Source organism: Chlorocebus sabaeus, chromosome 16 (genome assembly GCF_047675955.1).
Source record: "Chlorocebus sabaeus isolate Y175 chromosome 16, mChlSab1.0.hap1, whole genome shotgun sequence".
Taxonomy (NCBI): Eukaryota; Metazoa; Chordata; class Mammalia; order Primates; family Cercopithecidae; genus Chlorocebus; species Chlorocebus sabaeus.
In genome coordinates, this window is record NC_132919.1 from 70,558,635 (window position 1) to 70,581,738 (window position 23,104).

Consider the following 23,104-nt stretch of genomic DNA (forward strand, 5'->3'; position numbering starts at 1 on the left):
TCTGCTCCAGTGGGTACCCAATCTAAGACACCAGTGTTCCTAACCTCAGTATTAGTGCCCTTCAAAACATTTTTCCTTTTTTATTGATATATAATAGATGCACATATAAAATTCTGATATATCCATATAACGTGTAAAGATCCAATCAGGGTAATTGGATTATCCACCACAATGTATCTTTTCTTTATGCTAGGAACATCTGAATTATTCTTTTGTAGCTACTTTGAAATGTTTAATAGATTATTGTTAACTATAGTCATCCTACAGTTATATTGAATACTAGGTCATATTTTTCTCTCTAACTTATATTTGTATCCATTAATCAACCTCTTCATTTTTCACAGGCACCCTCTTCTGATTCTGATAACCAGCAAACTATTATTTATCTTCATGAGTTCCATTCCAGTAGCAATTTGTCTTTCTGTGCTTGGCCTATTTCACATAACATAATTAAATCATTGTTATACAATATCAGTGGTTACCCTGGTGTCATGGTCAACTCTTGAGTGTACTGTCTACTAAATAGGTAAATGTTCTAAATCTTCTTCTTCTTCCTCTTCTTCTTCTTCTTCTTCTTCTTCTTCTTCTTCTTCTTCTTCTTCTTCTTCTCCTTCTCCTTCTCCTTCTCCTTCTCCTTCTCCTCCTTCTCCTCCTCCTCCTCCTCCTCCTCCTCCTCCTCCTCCTCCTCCTCCTCCTTCTCCTTCTCCTTCTCCTTCTCCTTCTCCTTCTCCTTTGCTTCTGCTTCTGCTTCTGCTTCTGCTTCTGCTTCTGCTTCTTCTCAGTTTTGGCACAGTTATCTCTGGACTAGTTGTCTTTAATCTCTCTCTCTCTCTCTCTCTTTCTCTCTCTCTCTGCTTTATTTATTTATTTATTTATTTATTTTGAGATGGAGTCTTGTTCTGTCATCCAGGCTGTAGGGCAGTGGTGTCACCTCAGCTCATTGCAACCTCCACCTCCCAGGTTCAAGCGATTTCCCCCCTCAGCCCCCCAAGTAGCTGGAATTACAGGTATGTGCCACCACTGCCAGCTAATTTTTGTATTTTTAGTAGAGATGGGGCTTCACCATGTTGGCCAGGCTGGTCTCAAACTCCTGACCTCAAGTGATCCATCTGCTTCAGCCTCGAAAAGTGCTGGGATTACAGGCATGAGCCATCACACCCGGTCTTCAGTCTCTTTTTCTTCCACATTATTATATCTGAAGGATAAGGCAGAATTGCCATGTTAGTAACTTCTATTCTAAAAGAAACTGTGTTTAAGAGGTGCGTTAAGTTGGATTCACTCAAAATAGAGCCGGAAACAAAGATTCTTGGATGAGTGGTTTATAAGAAAATGCTCTCAGGAGAAATCAGTAAGAAACTGGGAGGCAGAATAGAGGAGTTAAAGAACCTAAGGCAGAACATGGTTTTTGTTGAATGATTTTCTCTTCTGACCCCATAGGAAGCTCTAGAGTGTGAATAGTATCATAGCCCCATCTTTCTGAGAGGCAAGGCAGTTGGAATTTTGCACTCAGACATCAGTTACCACTAGCTCTGGGTCAACCCGTGGGAGCGGAAGAAGATTCAAAGATGGTCCAATCCTCCAGATGAGGTATCAATTAGGTAAACATAAAAAAAAAATATGAACTTCTAAAGCCACAACAAAGCAATTAGTTTAAAGAGAGAAAAGTGCATAAAAGAAAAATATTACAGCTGTTCTGTGTAATAAAAGAAGTACCATTTAGGTAGACTTGAGGCAATCTGTGTGTGTGGTTCTCTTTCACTGTTTATTATTAACAAAATGGTCTATGCATATTTCTGTCTCTTTTTCTGCACAACAGGAGAGTACATGTTATCAGGAGATCATACATTGAAAAATTAAATTGATATTCTCCAACAAGATTTTTTATCAAAACTAGGATTCTGTCTCACAGCACAAATAGGAAAATGTGTAGAAGGAGACATATTTGAACCTAATACATCTAACATAAGAGATGTGAATTGCAACAGCCACTGAAATAGAAAGTCCTCAGTAAACTGCATCTCATGAATTGATTTAAACTTATTTAAAGGAAGGGATTTAAACTGACAGGGAAGTTCTATATAGAGTATAGCCTGTGCATTTGGGAATTAGAGTTGGGACTGAATTCTGCCTGTACTACGTACCAGCTATGTTCTTCTACATGTTAACTATCTCAGCCTAGGGTTTTTTTTCTTTAAAGAAAGGATCACAATAGCCACAAAACGTGGTAAGGATGTCATAAATATTCAATGAGATTGGCAAGTAAAAGCATGCTCTTGTTTTTTTTCCAATAGTCCTCATATATCTTTTTTTAAACTTTTTATTCAGAAATAACTATAAATTCACAGAAAGTAAAAAAAAAAAAGTACAGCAAAGTCCTATGCACCCTTCACCCAGTTTTCCCCAGTCGTCACATATTCCATCACTAGAGTACATGGCAAACTCCAGAAACTGACGTTGGTAAAATCCACAGAACTTGTTCTAGTTGTATCAGTTTTACATGCACTTATGTGTATGTGTATGTGTATGTGTATGTGTATGTGTATGTGTATGTCTGTGTATGTTTGTGTGTAGATGTGTGGATAACTTAGAAGGAATGGATGAATTCCTGGAAACATAATACCTACCAAGACTGAATCATGAGGAATAGAAAATCTGAGTAGTCCAATAATGAATAAGAAGATTAAAGTAGCAATAACAAACCTCCCAGCAAAGAATAGTCCAATACCAGATAGCCTCACATGTGAATTCTACAAGCATCTGAAGAAGGATTAATGCCAATCCTTATCAAACTCTTCCACAAAAAGTGAAGAGGAGGGAATACTTCCAACATCTGTTTATAATACCAGCATTACTCTTTACCAAAGCCAGATAAGGACACTACAAGAAAAGAAAATTATAGGCCAATGTACTTTATAAACATAAATGCAAAAATACAAAATACTCAACAAGATACCAGGAAACCTTATTCAACAACATATTAAAAAGATCATTCACCGTGATCAAGTGGGATTCACTCAGGTGATGCAAGGTTAGGTCAACACACATAAATCAATAAACATGATACACCACATTAATAGAATGAAGGACAAAAAGCATTTGATCATTTAAGTAGATGCAAAAAATCCTTTGGGTATATACCCAGTCATGGGATGGCTGGGTCATACGGTACTTCTAGTTCTAGATCCTTGAGGAATCGCCATACTGTTTTCCATAATGGTTGAACTAGTTTACAATCCCACCAACAGTATAGGCCCCGGTGTGTGATGTTCCCCTTCCCGAGTCCAAGTGATCTCATTGTTCAGTTCCCACCTATAAGTGAGAACATGCGGTGTTTGGTTTTCTGTTCTTGTGATAGTTTGCTGAGAATGATGGTTTCCAGCTGCATCCATGTCCCTACAAAGGACACAAACTCATCCTTTTTTATGGCTGCATAGTATTCCATGGTGTATATGTGCCACATTTTCTTAATCCAGTCTGTCACTGATGGACATTTGGGTTGATTCCAAGTCTTTGCTATTGTGAATAGTGCCGCAATAAACATACGTGTGCATGTGTCTTTATAGCAGCATGATGGGGAGGGGGGAGGACGGAGGGATTGCATTGGGAGTTATACCTGATGTAAATGACGAGTTGATGGGTACTGACGAGTTGATGGGTGCAGCACACCAACATGACACAAGTATACATATGTAACAAACCTGCACGTTATGCACATGTACCCTAGAACTTAAAGCATAATAATAATAAAAACTAAATAAAAAAAAAAGTAGATGCAAAAAAAAACATTTTACAAAATTCAAAATCTTTTAATGAAAAAACTCACAGCAAATTAGGTATAGAGGGAATGTACCTCAACATAATAAAGGTCACATATGACAAACCCATAACTGACATCACGCCAAATAGGGAAAAATTGAAAGCATTCTCCCTAAGAACTGGAACAAGACTAGGATGCCCACTTTCACCACTCCTATTCAACACAGTACTAGAAGCCCTAGCCAGAGCAATCAAGCAAGAGAAAGACATAAACAAATGCAATTCCTACTGAAATACTAATGTCATTTTTAAAGAAATTAGGGGGAAAAATCCTAAAAATGATAGGGAAGTGAAAAACAGAGTCCAAGTAGCTAAAGCAATCCGAAGGGTTGGGGTGGGGGGAAAGCTGGAGGCATGACATTACCTGTTCTCAAATTATATTAAAAGGCTATAGTAACAAAAACAGCATGGTTTGGGGTTAAAAACAGACACATAGATCAGTGGAACAGAATAGAGAACACAGAAATATAGCCGCAAGCTTACAGCAAACTGATTTTTGACGAAGTTGATAAGAACACACACGGAAAAGGATATCCTGTTCAATGAATAAATGATGCTGGGTACATTGGATTGCCTTTGCAGAAGAATGAAACTGGATGCCTCTCTCTCACTATGTACAAAAATCAACTCAAGATGCACTAAAGGCTAAAATGTAAGACATGAAGCTATAAAAAAAATACTAGAAGAGGCCAGGCGCGATGTTTCATGCCTGTAATCCCAGCACTTTGGGAGGCCAAAGCGGGCAGATCACTTGAGGTCAGGAGTTCAAGACCAGCCTGACCCATATGGTGAAACCCCGTTTCTACTAAAAATACAAAAATTAGCCAGGCATGGTGGTTGGTGCCTGTAATCACAGCTACTCTGGAGGCTGAGGCAGGAGAATCACTTGAATCTGGGAGGCAGAGGTTGCAGTGAGCCAAGATCAAGCCGTTGCACTCCAGCCTGGGCGACAGAGTGAGATTCTGTCAAAAAACAAACAAACAACAACAACAACAACAAAAACAAAAACAAAAAAACTAGAAGAAAGCCTAGGGAAAACTCTTCTGGACATTGATCTAGCCAAAAACCTCATGACTATGCCCTCCAAGGCACAGGCAACAAAACAGAAAACAGGCAAATAAGATTTATCTAAACTAAAAAGCTTCTGCACTGTAAGAATTAAAGAAAGAGGAAAGAAACACGAAAGACGGGTTTCTTTTAGAGAAAACAAACCTAAGAGGGGGGTTTGGCCGAGTTAGGTTGGAGGCACACTCTTTTACAGACTAAGAGTTTTTAAGGATTTAGGGTGGGAGAGTTTATTAGAGGCTTGGAAGGTTTCTGTGTTTCTTTGCTCTGCTTATCTGGGAGGGAGAGTTATGTGTCTATTCCCATGCAGGCATAGCCCCTGAGTCTGCTTTTAACTTCCCTATCTTAATACACGTGAAGGGAAAGGAATGCACTTATTAAGGCCCACTGTTTTACTGGGGCCCATTATATGAGGGTGAAGTTTAGCAGTTATCCAAGAGACTTTCCCCCTGCTTCCCTCTGTGCCCGAGTTGTCTTATCTGTGTTTTACTGTCTGCTCTTTCTGGCTGCTTGTAGTTAAAAGAGAAGTGATTTCCTTGAAATGCATGAGGCTGGAAAGGGGGCTGGAACTTAAAGTGGCAGCGTTTGTCCAAGATGATGGTGCTCCTGGTCTGTCATGCACAGCAAAAGACATAATCAACAAAGTGAACAGGCAACCTGCAGAATGGGAGAAAATATCTGCAAACTATCCATCCATCCAACAGGGGATTCATATCCAGAATTTACAAGGAACTCTAACAACAAAAATATCACAATAGTCCCATTAAAAAGGGGAAAAGGACATGAATAGACATTTTTCAAAAGAAGACATACAAATGGCCAATAAGCATATGAAATAAAGCTCATCATCACTAATCATTAAACAAATGCAAATTAAAACCACAATAAGAGATCATCTTATATCAGTCAGAATAGCCGTTATTAAAGACAGAAATAACAAATGTTGATGAAGATGCAGCTGAAAGGGAACCCATAAACAGTTGTTGAGAAGGTAAATTAGTATAACCTCTATGGAAAACAGTATGGAGATTTCTCAAAGAACTAAAACTGGAACTACCATTTGATCCAGCAACCCCGTGACTGAGTGTTTACCTGAAGGAAAAGAAATCATTATACCAAAAGTATACCTGTACACATATGTTTATTGCAGCACTATTTATAGCAGCAAAGGTATGGAATCAACCTAAATGTCCATCAATGGATGACTGGATAAAGAGAATGTGCTATATACAAACAATGGAATACTCTTCAGCCATAAAACATAATGAAACCATGTCACTTGCAGAAACATGGATGGAACTGGAGGCCATTATCTTAAGTGAAACAACTCAGACACAGAAAGAAAAATACTGCGTGTTCTCAGTTACAGTGGGGCCAAATGAGGCATACGCATGGACGTAGAGTGTGGAATGACAGACAACGGAGAGTCTGAGGGGCAGGGGTGTAGGAGGGGGTTGGATGATGAGAAATTACTTGATGGGTAGGATGCACGTTATTTCAGTGATGGATACTCTAAACGTCCTGACTCAACCATTATGCAATATGTCCATGTAATAAAATTATACATTGACACCAATAAAATATTTTAAAAATATCTGAATTGGAAAGGAAGAAGTTAAATTGTTTCTGTTTGCAGATGACATGATCTTATAGGTAGAAAACTCTAAAGACTTCACTGAGAAACTGTGAGAACTAATAAACAAATTCAGAAAGGTTGCAGAGTATAAAATCAACATACAAAACCTAGTAGGTTTTCTATACATTAAAAGCAAACTAGTTGAAAAGAAATCAAGAAAACTATTTCATTTACAATAGTTATAATAAAATAAAATACTCAGGAACAAGTTTAACCACGGGAGTGAGGATATCTACACTGAAAACTGTAAACACGAATGAAAGAAATTGACGAAAACACAAATAAATAGAATGATATCCTGTGTTTATGAACTGAAAGAATCAATATTGTCCAAATATTCTTAAAGCAATCTACAGATCTCATGCAATCCCTATAAATACACTAATGACATTATTCACAGAAATAGAAACAAAAGTTCTAAAATTTGTATAGAACCACAAATAACCAAAGTGATCTTGAACACTAAGAACATAGCTAGAAGCATCACATTCCCTGACTTCAAAAGAAACCACAACACTGCAGTAACCAAAATATCACCATTCTGACATAAAAACAGACACATAGACAAATGGAATGGAATAGAGAGACCAGAAATAAAGTCACTCATTTACAGTCAATTGATTTTCAACAAAGATGCCAAGAATGGGGGAAGGACCGTTTCTTCAATAAATTGTGTTAGGAAAACTGGGTATCCACGTGCAGCAGAAAGAAATTAGTCCCTTATTTCTTACAGTATACAAAAATCAGTTCAAAGGAGTTAATGGCTTGAATGTAAGATCAGAAGCTATGAAATTTTTGGAAGAAAGCATAGGGGGAAAGATTTATGACATTGGTCTTGGTAATGACTTTTTGAATATGACCTCAAAAGCACAGGTGATGAAAGAAAAATTAGATGACTGAGATTACTTCAAACTAAAAAGGTTCTGCACAACAAATGATACAACAAGAAGAGTTAAGAGATAACCTACAGAATGGGAGAAAATATTTATAAGGTATACATCTCATAAGGGATTAATAATCCAAATGTACAAGGAGCCCAAACAGCTCACAAACAAGAAAACAAAAACCTGATTAAAAATGGGAAAAAGACCTGACTAGATATCTCTCAAAAGAAGACATACAAATGGCTAACAGGTTTGTGAAAAAGTAATCAACATTACTAATCATTAGGGAAATACAAATCAAAACCACATTGAGTATCACCTTACTCCTGTTAGAATGGCTATCATAAAAAAGACAAAAGATAACAAGTATTGGCAAGGATGTGAAAAAAAATTCCTTGTACACTGTTGGTGGGAATGGAAACTAGTTCAGCCATTATGGAAAATAATATAAGGGTTCCTCAAAAAAATTAAAAATGGAATTACCATATGATCCAGCAATCCACCTCTGGGTACAGTATGTATCTAAAGGAAATGAAATCAGTATGTTGAAGAAATAACTGCATGTCCACATTTATTGCAGCACTATTCACAATTGCAAAGCTATGCACACAATGCAAGTGTCCACCAACAAATAAGTGGATAAAGAAAATGCAGTATATACTCAGTGCAGTACTATTTGGCCATAAAAAGAAGGAAGTTCTGTCATTTGTGGCAACATGGATAAATCTCAAGGAAATTATGCTAAGTGAGGTAAACCAGTCACAGAAAGACAGATAGCACATGATCTCACTCACATGATCTCACTCAAAAACGTTGATATCATAGAAGTAGAGCAGAAAATGAAGGTAACCAGAGGCTAGGGGTGGCTAGGGAGTCATGGGCTTGAGGAGATACTGGTCAAAAGACATATAATTGTAGCTGGACAGGAGGAATGAGTTCAAGAGGTCTGCTGTGTAGCATAGTGACTACAGTGAATGATGATATATTGCACATATTGTATTCTTGAAAAATTCTGACAATGGATATTAAGTGTTCTCACCTGGATATTAAGTGTTCTCACCACAAAAAAATGATAGGTATGAGAGGTAATGCATTTATGAGCTAGATTTAACCCTTCCACAATGTATACATATTTCAAAATATAATGCTGTACATGATAAATACAATATTATATGTCAATCTGAAAAATAACTGATTGTTTTTAATTTCACTGAGCTTGAGCTCTTTCTATATTCAGCACATCATGCAAGACACAGTAGTGGGGGTAGATAGATTCCTAAAAGCATTCTACAGATGTTACACAGTGTTAAGGAGCCTGGGTGAAGTACAGACAGCCTCTCCTGAGACTGTTTGTTACAGCTGTTTGTAAATCTACAATTATCTCAAATGTCTTTTTTAAAAAGTGAAAACGCACACCTGCATTATGTTAACAGACAGTTAGAGGCATTTAAAAAAAAACAATGAGTTATGGAACAAAAATGGGACTATGTCTTCCAGAATCTAATAGATCTGCTGGAGAGACATGACACAAAATATAGGAGAGCAAAGTATCAACCTAAGAAACTGTGACCTAATAGTAACACTAAGTATAAAAATTTAAGGATATAGAACATGACCCAAAATTTAAAACATCCAGGGAAACCCATTTCAGCAGTGTAGAGGTCACCAAGGCCACACGCAGGCATCGTTGTCCCTTTGCTCATGGCTTAATAATGACCCACAGACTAGGAATGCCACACTGAGCAGATGGACTTTCCTTGCTATTGGTCACTAGAGGGAATGCCTAACTGGAAGTGTGACTGACTGACCGAATCCCATTTTGGTAGAGGGTACCAGAAGTGAGAGTGAGAAATGCAATTCCAGATGCAGGGAATCACATGAACAGCCCTCTGTGGAGGAAGAGGAAGAGAATGTGGTCTAGAAGATGCCACCAAGGTGTGAATCATGAGAGAAGGCAGACATGATAGATCTTATTACATCAGGACAAGAAAATTTTGTTTTTAACAAACAAGTTTAAACCATTAAATGGGCAAACATTATTGTGTAATCTGATAATCAATTAGTTATTAAGTAAACAAAAACAAGGAAAATGTGGTAACAACAGGACAGCTGGGCAGTATATAAGAGGCTGTGGCCCGAGGATACTTCCAAACGTGAGAACCTCATTCTTCTAGAAACCCACCCAGAACCTCCACCCTCTGACACCATGGTCAGCTCCTGTTGTGGCTCTGTCTGCTCTGAGCAGAGCTGTGGCCTGGAGACCTGCTGCCGTCCCACCTGCTGCCGCCCCAGCTGCTGCATCTCCAGCTGCTGCCGCCCCAGCTGCTGTGTGTCCAGCTGCTGCAGGCCCCAGTGCTGCCAGTCTGTGTGCTGCCAGCCCACCTGCTGCCGCCCCAGCTGCTGCATCTCCAGCTGCTGCCGCCCCAGCTGCTGTGTGTCCAGCTGCTGCAGGCCCCAGTGCTGCCAGTCTGTGTGCTGCCAGCCCACCTGCTGCCGCCCCAGCTGCTGCATCTCCAGCTGCTGCCGCCCCAGCTGCTGTGTGTCCAGCTGCTGCAGGCCCCAGTGCTGCCAGTCTGTGTGCTGCCAGCCCACCTGCTGCCGCCCCAGCTGCTGCATCTCCAGCTGCTGCCGTCCCTCTTGCTGTGAATCCAGCTGCTGCCGCCCCTGCTGCTGCCTGCGTCCAGTCTGTGGCCGAGTCTCCTGCCACACCACTTGCTATCGCCCAACCTGTGTCATCTCCACCTGCCCCCGCCCCTTGTGCTGCGCCTCCTCTTGCTGCTAAATCTCTCCTTGTGATATTTGTCATACTATGAATGTCTTCATTAGTCACATAAAATGCACTGTAGCCAGCCAGTCACTGGAAAAAATGAACGCTTCCCTGCCAATTTGTCTCATGTGGCATTCAGAGTGGACATTCAGCTCTTCTAGGAAATGACAGACATAAACACATTCATTAAAATATATTGTGCGAGGCCCCAATGCAGTTATTTTTAGATGAGCAGTGTCTTCATTCGAAGGGGACACTAACTATGGTGATTTCATATAATTTTGTTTTCACGTATTAATAAACAGCCACTTCCCTAATATTGAAATCTCCTGATTTGTTAGTGATTTCATTGTTCCTCTGTGTGTGTGTGTGTGTGTGTGTGTGTGTGTATGTGTGTGTGTGTCTTCACCTGTCACTTCACATCAAGGGCCATCTCTCTTCAAATGCAGGAGAGCATGTTTAAGAGCCTGGGCTCTTGATTCATGTTAACTGATTGGAATCACGACTCCCTTAGGTATTTGTTGTGTGGCATGCGGCAAGTTGTTTAACCTCCTCAGGCCTCAGTTTTTTTCTCTGAGAATAGAGATAATGCATTATGTTCTTTAAATGTTCAGAGACATAACCCATGTAATATACTCACCACAGGGCCTGGTACATAATGCAGTATAGGCTCTTAATGTATTCAGCTTCTGGCCGAGTGTGGTGGCTCACATCTGTAATCCCAGCACTTTGGGAGGTTGAGTGGGTGGATCACTTGAGGCCAGGAGTTCAAGACCAGTGTGGGCAACACGGTGAAGTCCCTTCTCTACTGAAAGCACAAAAATTAGTTGGGTGTGGTGGTGCATACCTGTAGCCCCAGCTACTTGGGAGGCTGAAGCAGATGAATCACTTGAACCCAGGAGGAGGAGGTTGCAGTGAGCCGAGATCATGTCATTGCACTCTAGCCTGGGTGACAGAGCAACTATGGCTCAATAAATAAAGAAACAAATACAAGTTCTGCTGTTATTATTATTGAAACACTACCCTGGGCTAGAATAATATCTTAGCATAATATTCTTTTTGACAGAACAGCAAGAAAATTTGTATCATTGTTGGACTGTCTTCTATAACTCAAAATTAAGTTTTGGTATATGCCTCAAATGTCCCTTAAAAACTCCAGCAAGTTGAACATCATGAAGTCATCTACATTTTGTCTGACTGTATTTCTACTTCCAGTATGTTCCATTATTGGTTGTGGAAATTTTGAGTGTTCTCCCTAGCTCAAGTACTTTTTCCTTATTTCCTTCCTTCCCCCTCCCTCCCCTTCTAATCCCTTTACCTTCCTTCCACCTGCCCTCCCCTCTGCCTGCCTTCCTTCCTTCCTTCCTTCCTTCCTTCCTTCCTTCCTTCCTTCCTTCCTTTTTTCCTCTCTTAACATAAAATGATCTTTCAGAATACAAAGCGTACCTTCTAAGTCAATATTTCTGGAAATTTATGACATTCATGGCAGATTTCTCATAAACGTTTTACACCTTTTAATTAATAGATGCTCAAAGTCTTAGTATTTCCAGACTGAAACTCCTTTATAATTTTAGCCTCTAATGTTACTGAGGTTTCTTCATTTTCTTGATGGTTTTACTCCTTCATTTTGGGCTTTAATCACCTTGCATTGTCTTAAGAGAACATGGGTGGGACTTCTTCTTAAGACTCAGTTTTCTCATCACCAAAACTCAAATAAGTGTTATTCTATGTAGATGAAAAAATGTGTCACGATAAGTGCAATGTATCTTATTTATATAAATATAAGGGTTTATACATTTCAACTAATAATCTGAAGTATATTAAAACTGCTTTAAATCCAAAATTTCTAAAATCAGAATTTTATTTATTAGCTGTGTTATATTTCCAAAGAAATGTAACTAAGAGCTAGTTAGTATTTCTGAAATGTAAAAATAAAGAAGTTTTAAGTTGTCAAGAGACTACATGAATAGAAATTAACATTACGTGGGCTTCACTCCAGCCTAAGTTAGGCGTTATAGTCTTAGCATATCATAAAAATGCCTTGCAGACACTTTGAGCTTCAGCCTTTTCTATTCACTCTAAATTATTCTAAAGAGTACAGACTTGTCATTTCATACATCAGAATTAACAAACCTTTTATCCTCCCGTATGTTCTTCTTTGACAACTACTCATTACAGGATGCAGGTTTTAACATTATGCTTTATTAGCTAGAGTGAAATCAAAGACTATAGGTTTTATATGGTCTTTTCAGTATTAAAGTATATGAAGCTTGTAATTTCCTGTGTCCACAAGAACTGGGCCACAGCAGGAATGAGATGACACAGTGTATCTGTGTAATAAAGAGACTATTTGCAAAGGGGTAGCTAGAGTTCAGGGAAAGCAACAAGGGAAACCTCAGTACCCAGGGCTCAGTAACAAGGAGCAGGTACCCCAGGCCTATGCAGTAATTTGGGTTAAATGTCCCAAGGGTAGCATGTGAAACTTCTTAGGATGAGTATGCACAGACACTCCAGTACAGTCATTGCCTTTGGAGAGAGTTATGGTGCTCTAAAGGGTCCAAAGATGATATGGAAGACACTGGTGGTGAAACCCAAGGTAGATATAAATTTATGAATGGGAAAGCGTGACTGCGGTGATTATTCTGTGGTCACATCAGCTTTACCTAAATGCATAGTAGAGATGGATTTTAAGTGAACGAAACATTGATTTAGTTGATGTTTCATTCACTTCAAAGTCACTTAGTGTTATTTACTCATGCTAAACATATAACTTTGGAATTGCTCAAGCCTTTCTAGCTAGTGAAACTAAGCAAGATAGAACTCCAGAGGGGCAGCAAGAGATGCCTGTTTTGATTAAGGAAGTAGCTGAAACAAGAGTTTTAATTCCCATGAACTCCCTCATAATAGTCCCATCTGGCCAGTAAGTAAGGAAGAGGTTAACAACAGGCTTGGTGATTAAACAAGTTGGTTCCACCAATTGTTTCAGCTACACCACCTAAGTCAGAACTTTACAGGAAACTCAACAAACCTAGTAAGACTCATACACTGCTGCAGACTCAGCTAGTGCATTCTTTTCAATGCCAGTTTCAGAAGCCAGACAGGTGCAATTTACATTTTCATGTCAAGGAACCCAGTATACATATACCATTTTGCCACGCAGATATATGAGTTCACCAGCATATTGCCATAACCTATTAAGGCAGACTTGAACTTGATAACCATTAAAAGCAAGTTAATACCATACATTGATGACTGTGACACTAGTGCATGAAAAATCATTAGCAAATTGAAAATCAAGTCCAGACATAGACGAAAGTACCTAAAAGAATTTATTATATGAAAAGGTGGCACTTTAACTCAGTAATGGAAAGATGTATTCTTTAATCAATGATGTTGAGCCATGGTCATATCTGATTATAAAACAGTAAACCTCATATTTTGTATCTGTATACATTCCTAGTAGGTAAAATGTTTTATTTTATTTTATTTATTTATTTTATTTTATTTTTTAATTTATTTATTATTATTAAACTTTAAGTTGTAGGGTACATGTGCACAACGTGCAGGTTTGCTACATATGTATACTTGTGCCATGTTGGTGTGCTGCACCCATCAACTTGTCATTTACATCAGGTATAACTCCCAATGCAATCCCTCCCCCCTCCCCCCTCCCCATGATAGGCCCCGGTGTGTGATGTTCCCCTTCCCGAGTCCAAGTGATCTCATTGTTCAGTTCCCGCCTATGAGTGAGAACATGCGGTGTTTGGTTTTCTGTTCTTGTGATAGTTTGCTAAGAATGATGGTTTCCAGCTGCATCCACGTCCCTACAAAGGACACAAACTCATCCTTTTTTATGGCTGCATAGTATTCCATGGTGTATATGTGCCACATTTTCTTAATCCAATCTGTCACTGATGGACATTTGGGTTGATTCCAAGTCTTTGCTATTGTGAATAGTGCTGCAATAAACATACGTGTGCATGTGTCTTTATAGCAGCATAATTTATAATCCTTTGGGTATATACCCAGTAATGGGATGGCTGGGTCATATGGTACTTCTAGTTCTAGATCCTTGAGGAATCGCCATACTGTTTTCCATAATGGTTGAACTAGTTTACAATCCCACCAACAGTGTAAAAGTGTTCCTATTTCTCCACATCCTCTCCAGCACCTGTTGTTTCCTGACTTTTGAATGATCGCCATTCTAACTGGTGTGAGATGGTATCTCATTGTGGTTTTGATTTGCATTTCTCTGATGGCCAGTGATGATGAGCATTTTTTCATGTGTCTGTTGGCTGTATGAATGTCTTCTTTTGAGAAATGTCTGTTCATATCCTTTGCCCACTTTTTGATGGGGTTGTTTGTTTTTTTCTTGTAAATTTGTTTGAGTTCTTTGTAGGTTCTGGATATTAGCCCTTTGTCAGATGAGTAGATTGCAAAAATTTTCTCCCATTCTGTAGGTTGCCTGTTCACTCTGATGGTAGTTTCTTTTGCTGTGCAGAAGCTCTTTAGTTTAATGAGATCCCATTTGTCAATTTTGGCTTTTGCTGCCGTTGCTTTTGGTGTTTTAGACATGAAGTCTTTGCCCATGCCTATGTCCTGAATGGTACTACCTAGGTTTTCCTCTAGGATTTTTATGGTATTAGGTCTAACATTTAAGTCTCTAATCCATCTTGAATTAATTTTCGTATAAGGAGTAAGGAAAGGATCCAGTTTCAGCTTTCTACTTATGGCTAGCCAATGAATCCAGGAGTTGGTTTTTTGAAAAGATCAACAAAATTGACAGACCACTAGCAAGACTAATAAAGAAGAAAAGAGAGAAGAATCAAATCGACGCAATTAAAAATGATAAAGGGGATATCACCACCGACCCCACAGAAATACAAACTACCATCAGAGAATACTATAAACACCTCTACGCAAATAAACTGGAAAATCTAGAAGAAATGGATAATTTCCTGGACACTTACACTCTTCCAAGACTAAACCAGGAAGAAGTTGAATCCCTGAATAGACCAATAGCAGGTTCTGAAATTGAGGCAATAATTAATAGCCTCCCAACCAAAAAAAGTCCAGGACCAGATGGATTCACAGCTGAATTCTACCAGAGGTACAAGGAGGAGCTGGTACCATTCCTTCTGAAACTATTCCAATCAATAGAAAAAGAGGGAATCCTCCCTAACTCATTTTATGAGGCCAACATCATCCTGATACCAAAGCCTGGCAGAGACACAACAAAAAAAGAGAATTTTAGACCAATATCCCTGATGAACATCGATGCAAAAATCCTCAATAAAATACTGGTAAAATGTTTTAAAATATAAAACATGAAACCTCGAAGTTAACAGAAATTATACAATAATGTTTATGTAAATTTGTAACTGGAAAGGCCTTTCAAAATATGACACATACCCAGGAGCTATCAAAGAAAAAAATTCATAGATTTGACTGCACCAAAAACAATACGAGGGTAAAGAAAATCCCTTTCATATCTGATTTTGCAGAGAGGTAGTGTGTATAGTGATTAAAAACATGGACCCAGTGCTGGGCTGGCTGAAATAAAATTACAGCTCCCCTGCTTACTGGCTTGAATCCCACCTGTGCCTTACGTTTCTCATCTGTAAAGGGAGGATTACAATAGAATTTTCCATACTGGATTGTTGGGACTAGTAATTGAGCTAATATATGTAAAACATTAGAACAATTGCAAAACATGTCATTTGTTATTTTGTTATTCCAGCATCCGGCAAAACTTTCAGCATACAATATTTAGAGCTGAAAGAGAGAGAGAGAGAGAGAGAGAGAGAGAGAGAGAGAGAGAGAGAGAGAGAGAGAGAGAAGGGAAAGAAAGAAGGAAGGAAGGAAGGAAGGAAGGAAGGAAGGAAGGAAGGAAGGAAGGAAGGAAGGAAGGAAGGAAGGAAGGAAGGAAAGAAAGAACAAAAAACAAAAAGAAAGAAAGAAAAGGAAAAGAAAAGAAAAAAGAAAGGAAAGAAAGAAAGAAAGAAAGAAAGAAAGAAAGAAAGAAAGAAAGAAAGAAAGAAAGAAAGAAAGAAGAAAAAGCAGGAATTCCAGAACATGTTGGGTTTTTATTTTGTTTAAGTTTCTGGAAAAGAACAAGTATAGTTAGTGCATAATTGTGCCAATGATTCCATTCTAGTCTTTTAATGTTAATATTTCTTCCTTATCTCTAAATGGCTTATTCTTTTTAAGTTCTTCTTTTTTAGGCACATCTTATCCTTTCTGATTTATTTATCCTTTAAAAATGTTAATTGTTGGCTTTAAGTAGGTAGGGGGTATAAATCATATATATAGAAAGTTATAGAACATGTAAACGATTAGTTCAACTGAAATATCTTTTATAACTTTTAGGAAGAACCCTTCTTATACCTCTATTTTCAATTTGTTCCAAGTTTCTACCAATTCTTTCAAAGAAATAATTTAGTTATTTCATAAATAAACTTATTATTTCATAATGAAGAGAATAATTTATCCTTATTATGCTCAAGGCCATCACCTGATGCTGAGAGTTCAACTTTTACTCTGTCTCACTTCAACTTTTTTCTTTTCTTTCTTTTTTTTTTTTTTGAGATGGAGTCTCACTCTGTCCCCACCAGCTGGAGTGCAGTGGCATGATCTCTGCTCACTGCAAGCTCTGCCTCCTGGGTTCATGCCATTTTCCTGCTTCAACCTCTTGAGTAGCTGGGACTGCAGGTGTCTACCATCATGCCCAGCTAATTGTTTTGTATTTTTAGTACAGACGGGGTTTCACTGTGTTACACAGGATGGTCTCAATCTCCTGACCTCATGATCCACCTGCCTCGGGCTCCCAAAGTGCTGGGATTACAGGCGTGAGCCACTGCATCCAGCCTCACTTCAATTTTTTAAAGCATCTCTTCCCAGCAATCCAGGAGCATTTTGTCATTTCTAAAGGCAGATCAAAAATTAAAATAAATTGTACATAGCATATATATTGAAAGCACTTTTGCCAAAATTATGACAGTAAGAAAATTATCACAGTGGAAGAGATCTGATTGAACCAACCCCTATCTTGCCTTTAACTGCCAAATTGCCCTGGGCTTGGACCAAGCTAACTTGAGGAGAAATTTAGTTTATATTTAAATGATAATATCCATTCCACAAAACTAAACCACCTTTGTAAAACTAATGAAAGTTCACCAGGTTAGGAGGATGAGAGGAGCCTGAATTCTCCTTAGCAGACTAAGGTGTAGACATAAACAATTACCAGCCACTATAACAGAGGTCGCAAGATTTGCAACTTCCCCAATTACTCCTGCAGACAACATCACTACTGTCGAGCCTAAAATTAGACTTTTGAGACATGTTTTCATGCTTTTGCTTTTCTGACAATCAGTAGCCACACCTGGACCTATGACTCTTGACTCAACTGGTCCTGCCCCTACCAACCCCTGCCGCCTGAAGCAAACTCAGCTCACCAGGACCATGGTCCACAGCCCTATGATTGCTTCCACAATCAATCAGCAGCACCCATTCCTTTGCCCACTAAACTATTCTTGAAAAACCCTAGACTCCTAATTTTCAAGGAGGCAGTTGCGAATAATAACAAAGCTCTGGTCTCCTTTTTAGCTGGCTCTATGCACATTAAACTCTTTCTCTATTGCAATTCCCCTGTCTCGATAAATTGGCTCTATCTGGGCAGCAAGCAAAATGAACCCATTGGGTGGTTACAATATCACCTAACATTCCTTCCTGAAGGCTTTTCATAGCTCCCCACCATTTCTTCCAGGATTTGAGGGTACCCACAATTTCTCCCACATGCTGTCAATCCCAACTTCTCTCATTACTTCTCAAAACAGACTTTTCAGCATATCACTTTCACCATCACAAGCCAGGGTCATGCCCAATCTTAATTATGTGCTCCTTTTATGTCCCCTTTCTCTTCACCTATTTGAATGGTTTATTATTCTCAAAGGTCAGTGTGACCCTTGAAAGCCTTAACAAAATCTTCATCCATTAAATACACATTTCCTCATTCTATTTCAGGTTCTGTTATACAAAGATGAATAGATCATAGTCTATGCCCTAATGGAGTTTGTATTTTACGAGGAGCCAATAGACAAATGAATTTCTGATAGAGAATCAGATGATAGAGGCTGTGCATATATAAGGCACAACAGATGTGCAATGGAGGAAGGACCTTGCTTTGTGTAAGACCAAGAAAGATATTGGAGAAAAATGGCATTTGGACTAACCAGTAAAAAACAACTAGAAGAATGCTAAATTAAGAAAATAAAAACTATTTTACCCCAAAATATATTTTTGGACATATTTTAAGATGGCTGCCACATGGTCAGCAGACTAAAGTGGCCCTGCAAAGCTGTCTTTTGTGAAGGAAATTTGCATCTGTAGAGAATCTCCATTAATGCAGCCAGGCCTTCTCATTATAGGCGTTTCCTGGATCTAGAAGAGAATAACTGACTCTCTGACACCCTTAAAGTTCTGAAAAAAATCATTTACCATCTCTTTTCTCTGAGGGCTGCTACCTGTGAGATTTCATCCACATAACAAGACCCCCTTTGCTAACCAAGCCTCTTTCTTTCTCCTTCCCATAACCTGTTGATATGGTTAGGCTTTGTGTCCCGACCCAAATCTCATCTTGAATTGTAGTTCTCATAATCCCCACATGTCATGGGAAGGACACAGGCGGAGACAATTTAGTCATGGGGTCGGTTACCTTCATGGGATAGTGAGTTCTCATGAGATCTAATGGTCTTATAAGGGGTTTATTTTCCTTCTCCTCTGCACTTCTCCTTGCTGCCACGATGTGACGAAGGACGTGTTTGCCTCCCCTTCTGCCATGATTGTAAGTTTCCTGAGGCTTCCCCAGCCATGGTGAACTGTGAGTCAATTAAACCTCTTTCCTTTGTAAATTACGCAGTCTAGGGTATTTCTTCATAGCACATGAGAATGGACCAATACACCTGTCTTGCCACTAAGACCTGTTTCCTATTTTTGGCCATGCTCTGAGCCCTCATTCTTTCTGTGACCTCAAGAGGATGTATAAGCTTCTGTACCTCATTGAGGGGTTGAGTTTTCATTCTGAAGGCTCTTGGGTATACTCGTTAGATAAATGTGTATGCCTTTTCTCTTGCTAATCAATCTGCCTCAAGTCAGCAATTTTTCAGTGAGGAAAATTCTTCTTCCACTGCACTTCTGTTGTGCCTTATTTATGCATGGACTCTATCATCTCATTCTCATGTGTCTGTTGATTCCTTCTAGAATACAAACTCCACTAGGGTAGAGATCTCCAGGTTCCTCAGGCCCCACATAAGCTCACAATAGACATCCCTTCATTCCCAGGAAGAGAAAATATCATGAAGGTAATTTGTTCTTTTCTTGAATAATTGCTTTTCCCTGAATGTCCATGGCTCTAAAGAAGACCCTTTATTTAGGACCATAATCATGTGAGGCTTTTATTTAAAAACTCTTTATGGGCCGGGCACGGTGACTCTCTTCTGTAATCCCAGCACTTTGGGAGGCCGAGGTAGGTGGATCACCTGAGGTCAGGAGTTTGAAATCAGCCTGGCCAACATGGCGAAACCTCATCTCTACTAAAAATACAAAATTACCCGGGCATGGTGGCACATGCCTGTAATCCCAGCTACTTGGGAGGCTGAGGCAGGAGAATTACTTGAACCTGGGAAGCGGAGGTTGCAGTGAGCTGAGATCGTGCCATTGCACTCCAGCCTGGGCAACAAGAGTGAAACTCCACGTCAAAAAATAAGTAAATAAATAAATTAAACTCGTTATGAATGCAATTTCTGTGTAAATGTAACTGGACCCAGGTTCAGCTGCTTGCTGCTGGATAGCTAATGCATAAGAGGTAAGGGCTGGTGAAAGGAAAGGTAGTTCTAGTTGGAGAGCCAGTAAACCAAGAAGATAACCTTGCTTTGTGTGAGGCCAAGAAAGATATTGGAGAAAAAGGGGATTTGAACTAACCAGTAAAGAATAACTAGAAGAATGCTAAGTGAAAGAAATAAAATCATTTCACCCCAAGATATATCTCATTGACATACTTTAACTAGTGAACTAGAGTTCTAAAGTGCCATCTTACATTTTTAAATTTGCCATAGGATTTTGAAAGGGAAACTTGGCATGGGAGACGTGCAGGGATGGTGCGGGGTGCTGAGTCTGCCTGTCTTGTTCCAATGGCTATCTTGGATGTCCAGAGGTTTGGTGGCATTATTTTGACTTCAGCCCAATGATGGTGGACTAAATTGTTCAAGATTCCCCCTAAGCAAGAGGATTCCTCAGGGCTCTGTGCCTGGTTTGTTTCAAGATTAGCCTCTGGAATTTCTTAAGCAAGATTATATTAGATAAGATATTAGACAGTATTATCAGAAGGGAGTGTGCAGAGAAGGAAGGAACGAAGAGGTGAGAGGGGAGGAAAGGAAGAGAAAGTGGGTGATTTCTAAAATTGAGGTCCATAGTTACATAAGCATCTATAAGTTAAAGAATATGTCTTTTATATTCCTCTCGATGCTTCTAAAAAAATCTTAGAAATAAGTGATACTAAAAAAAACCCTGCTAGATGTTTTAGCTCAGAATGTATGAAAAAGATTTTAACAAAATGTCAATAAGGCAAAACCATTACACATTTTGATATTTAAAAAGGCAGATCAAAAACTATGATCCACTTTATTCTACCTCAGCCTGCAGGACACTTTTGAAGATAGACACAGCTCAAGCCCAGATGACGCCTTGTTCCTTAGAAACAGTGAGTCACTACTAACTGTTTCAAGGTGCACCCAAGTGATGAGAATTAACACAGCTCGCAATGACCTAGGCATTTGGTTAGCTCAATGACCACCCAGGATACATACAATGAATCATAAGCTTCCTCATTTCTCACACTCAAAAACAGGAGCATACTTTCTTTTTTCCTGTCAGCATTCCAGATGATTGACACATGCATTTCTCTACGAGGCCTTTGCCCAATCAGAAGCTCTCCCAAAATGATATCAAGATGAGAAACAGACAAGCGACAGTGGCCCTCCCATGTCACATGATACCCAGAGACTGAAGTAATGTGACACTGAAACCAAGAAAAGGAAAACAAGAGGTGACTCATGTGGGAACACCAGGGTGAGAAAAGGGAAATAATCATTTTCTATATAACGGGATTTTTTACTAGAAAAACACAATAATATGGTTTAGTAATTGCATTTGTGTCATATAAACAAAAACAAGGAAATAATCTCATAATCACAAAGGCTCCTCAGCTGGGTATAAAAGGGGCCATGTAGCAAGGAAGATTCTCAAACTCACGAAACTCACTCTCCTGGAAACCCACCCAGAACCTTCACCCTCTGACACCATGGTCAGCTCCTGTTGTGGTTCCGTTTGCTCTGACCAGGGCTGTGGCCTGGAGACCTGCTGCCGCCCCAGCTGCTGCCAGACCACCTGCTGCAGGACCACCTGCTGCCGCCCCAGCTGCTGTGTGTCCAGCTGCTGCAGGCCCCAGTGCTGCCAATCTGTATGCTGCCAGCCCACCTGCTGCCGCCCCAGCTGCTGCATCTCCAGCTGCTGCCGCCCCAGCTGCTGTGTGTCCAGCTGCTGCAGGCCCCAGTGCTGCCAGACCACCTGCTGCAGGACCACTTGCTGCCGTCCCAGCTGCTGTGTGTCCAGCTGCTGCAGGCCCCAGTGCTGCCAGTCTGTGTGCTGCCAGCCCACCTGCTGCCGCCCCAGCTGCTGCATCTCCAGCTGCTGCCGTCCCTCTTGCTGTGAATCCAGCTGCTGCCGCCCCTGCTGCTGCCTGCGTCCAGTCTGTGGCCGAGTCTCCTGCCACACCACTTGCTACCGCCCAACCTGTGTCATCTCCACCTGCCCCCGCCCCTTGTGCTGCGCCTCCTCTTGCTGCTGAGCTCCTTTCCTGAACCTGTCTCCTCCCCTTCAGCTCACTTATCACAGAAGCAGACCTTGTGCATCTCATAGACAACTCAGGAGAGGCCATTCCCACTAACTGTGTGTCCATATACTGGACATATATCTAGGATATATGTCCTGGATATACATCTAGAATATATGTTCCCCACGTTAACCCAAGTGTGAAATTAGATGTTATTTACAGCAAGAAATTAATAGAATTTATCAAGTTTTATACCCTATATTTGTATTTATGGATACCAAGTTCTTCTGTCCCAAACATGGAAATTCTTGCAGGGTTACTCAGGGCAAGGATGTCTCACTCTCAGATTTGAAAGTCTGATTGTTTCACCCTGTATTTCCTTTTACAGCAATGTTTCTGTATCTTATTTTTTCTGCTTCTGAATAAAACTCCACCTTTGTCGCATAGAAATACAATGTTCTTTTTGTGTTGCTTTGTAATGATTGTCCTTAGTTCCTGAGAAATTACACCCAAAACACAACTGAACGAATCCTATTCTTCAAGAATATCCCAACATGTAATGAGTTTAAAAAATAAATAAACAATGGCAATACATGGATGCTTCCAAAAGTATTGAAGAAAAATAAAGATTTTTAGTTAAGTTTTTTAATGAATATAGAGAAGGGTTCTATCCCACAGCTAAATTTTCTTAAATATTTTTGAAAGTGTATCTTTCCCTACAACCCCACTGCTCTCTTATTTGCTTTATTCTTCTATTTTCCTACTCCACCCATGCCTGCTGATCCTGTCATCTTGTTCTGCCCTTATGTCTTTCATCCCACTCTTGTAAAACCAGAGGCTACTCTTTAGGGTTTATCCATCTCTCCTGTAATTCAATTTATTACACTCTCAGTTGCTTTAATTTCATCTCCATCCACTAACAACAAAGTAATTACCTTTAGGGAAAATCAGTCTTCTGAGAAGTTGGGGAATTGCAGAAAATGTAAAATACTCAAATTTTAATATTTTTCCTACCTTAATGACTTTTCTGTGATGTGTATTTAACAGCA

At 39.6% G+C, this 23,104-nt stretch overlaps 2 protein-coding genes and 1 long non-coding RNA gene across 5 annotated transcripts in view; 2 read left to right on the forward strand and 1 right to left on the reverse strand.

Moving 5' to 3' along the window:
* The window catches only part of LOC103243476 (uncharacterized), a 338,326-nt gene that overhangs the window by 10,853 nt on the left and 304,369 nt on the right, over nucleotides 1-23,104 (reverse strand). For all 3 annotated transcript variants that reach the window (XR_012088911.1, XR_012088910.1, XR_005238761.2), the window contains one exon: nucleotides 10,809-10,973. This is a non-coding gene — a long non-coding RNA (uncharacterized lncRNA). The remainder of the gene's footprint in view (nucleotides 1-10,808; nucleotides 10,974-23,104) is intronic.
* Nucleotides 9,298-10,801, forward strand: LOC140708697 (uncharacterized). The gene has a single exon (XM_073005321.1). The coding sequence runs from the start codon at nucleotides 9,608-9,610 to the stop codon at nucleotides 10,181-10,183; it is 576 nt and encodes a 191-aa protein (XP_072861422.1). The 5' UTR covers nucleotides 9,298-9,607; the 3' UTR covers nucleotides 10,184-10,801.
* LOC103243468 (uncharacterized) lies at nucleotides 19,784-22,461 on the forward strand. Its single transcript, XM_073005315.1, has one exon. It carries the CDS (start codon nucleotides 21,525-21,527, stop codon nucleotides 22,068-22,070), a length of 546 nt encoding a protein of 181 aa, XP_072861416.1. The 5' UTR covers nucleotides 19,784-21,524; the 3' UTR covers nucleotides 22,071-22,461.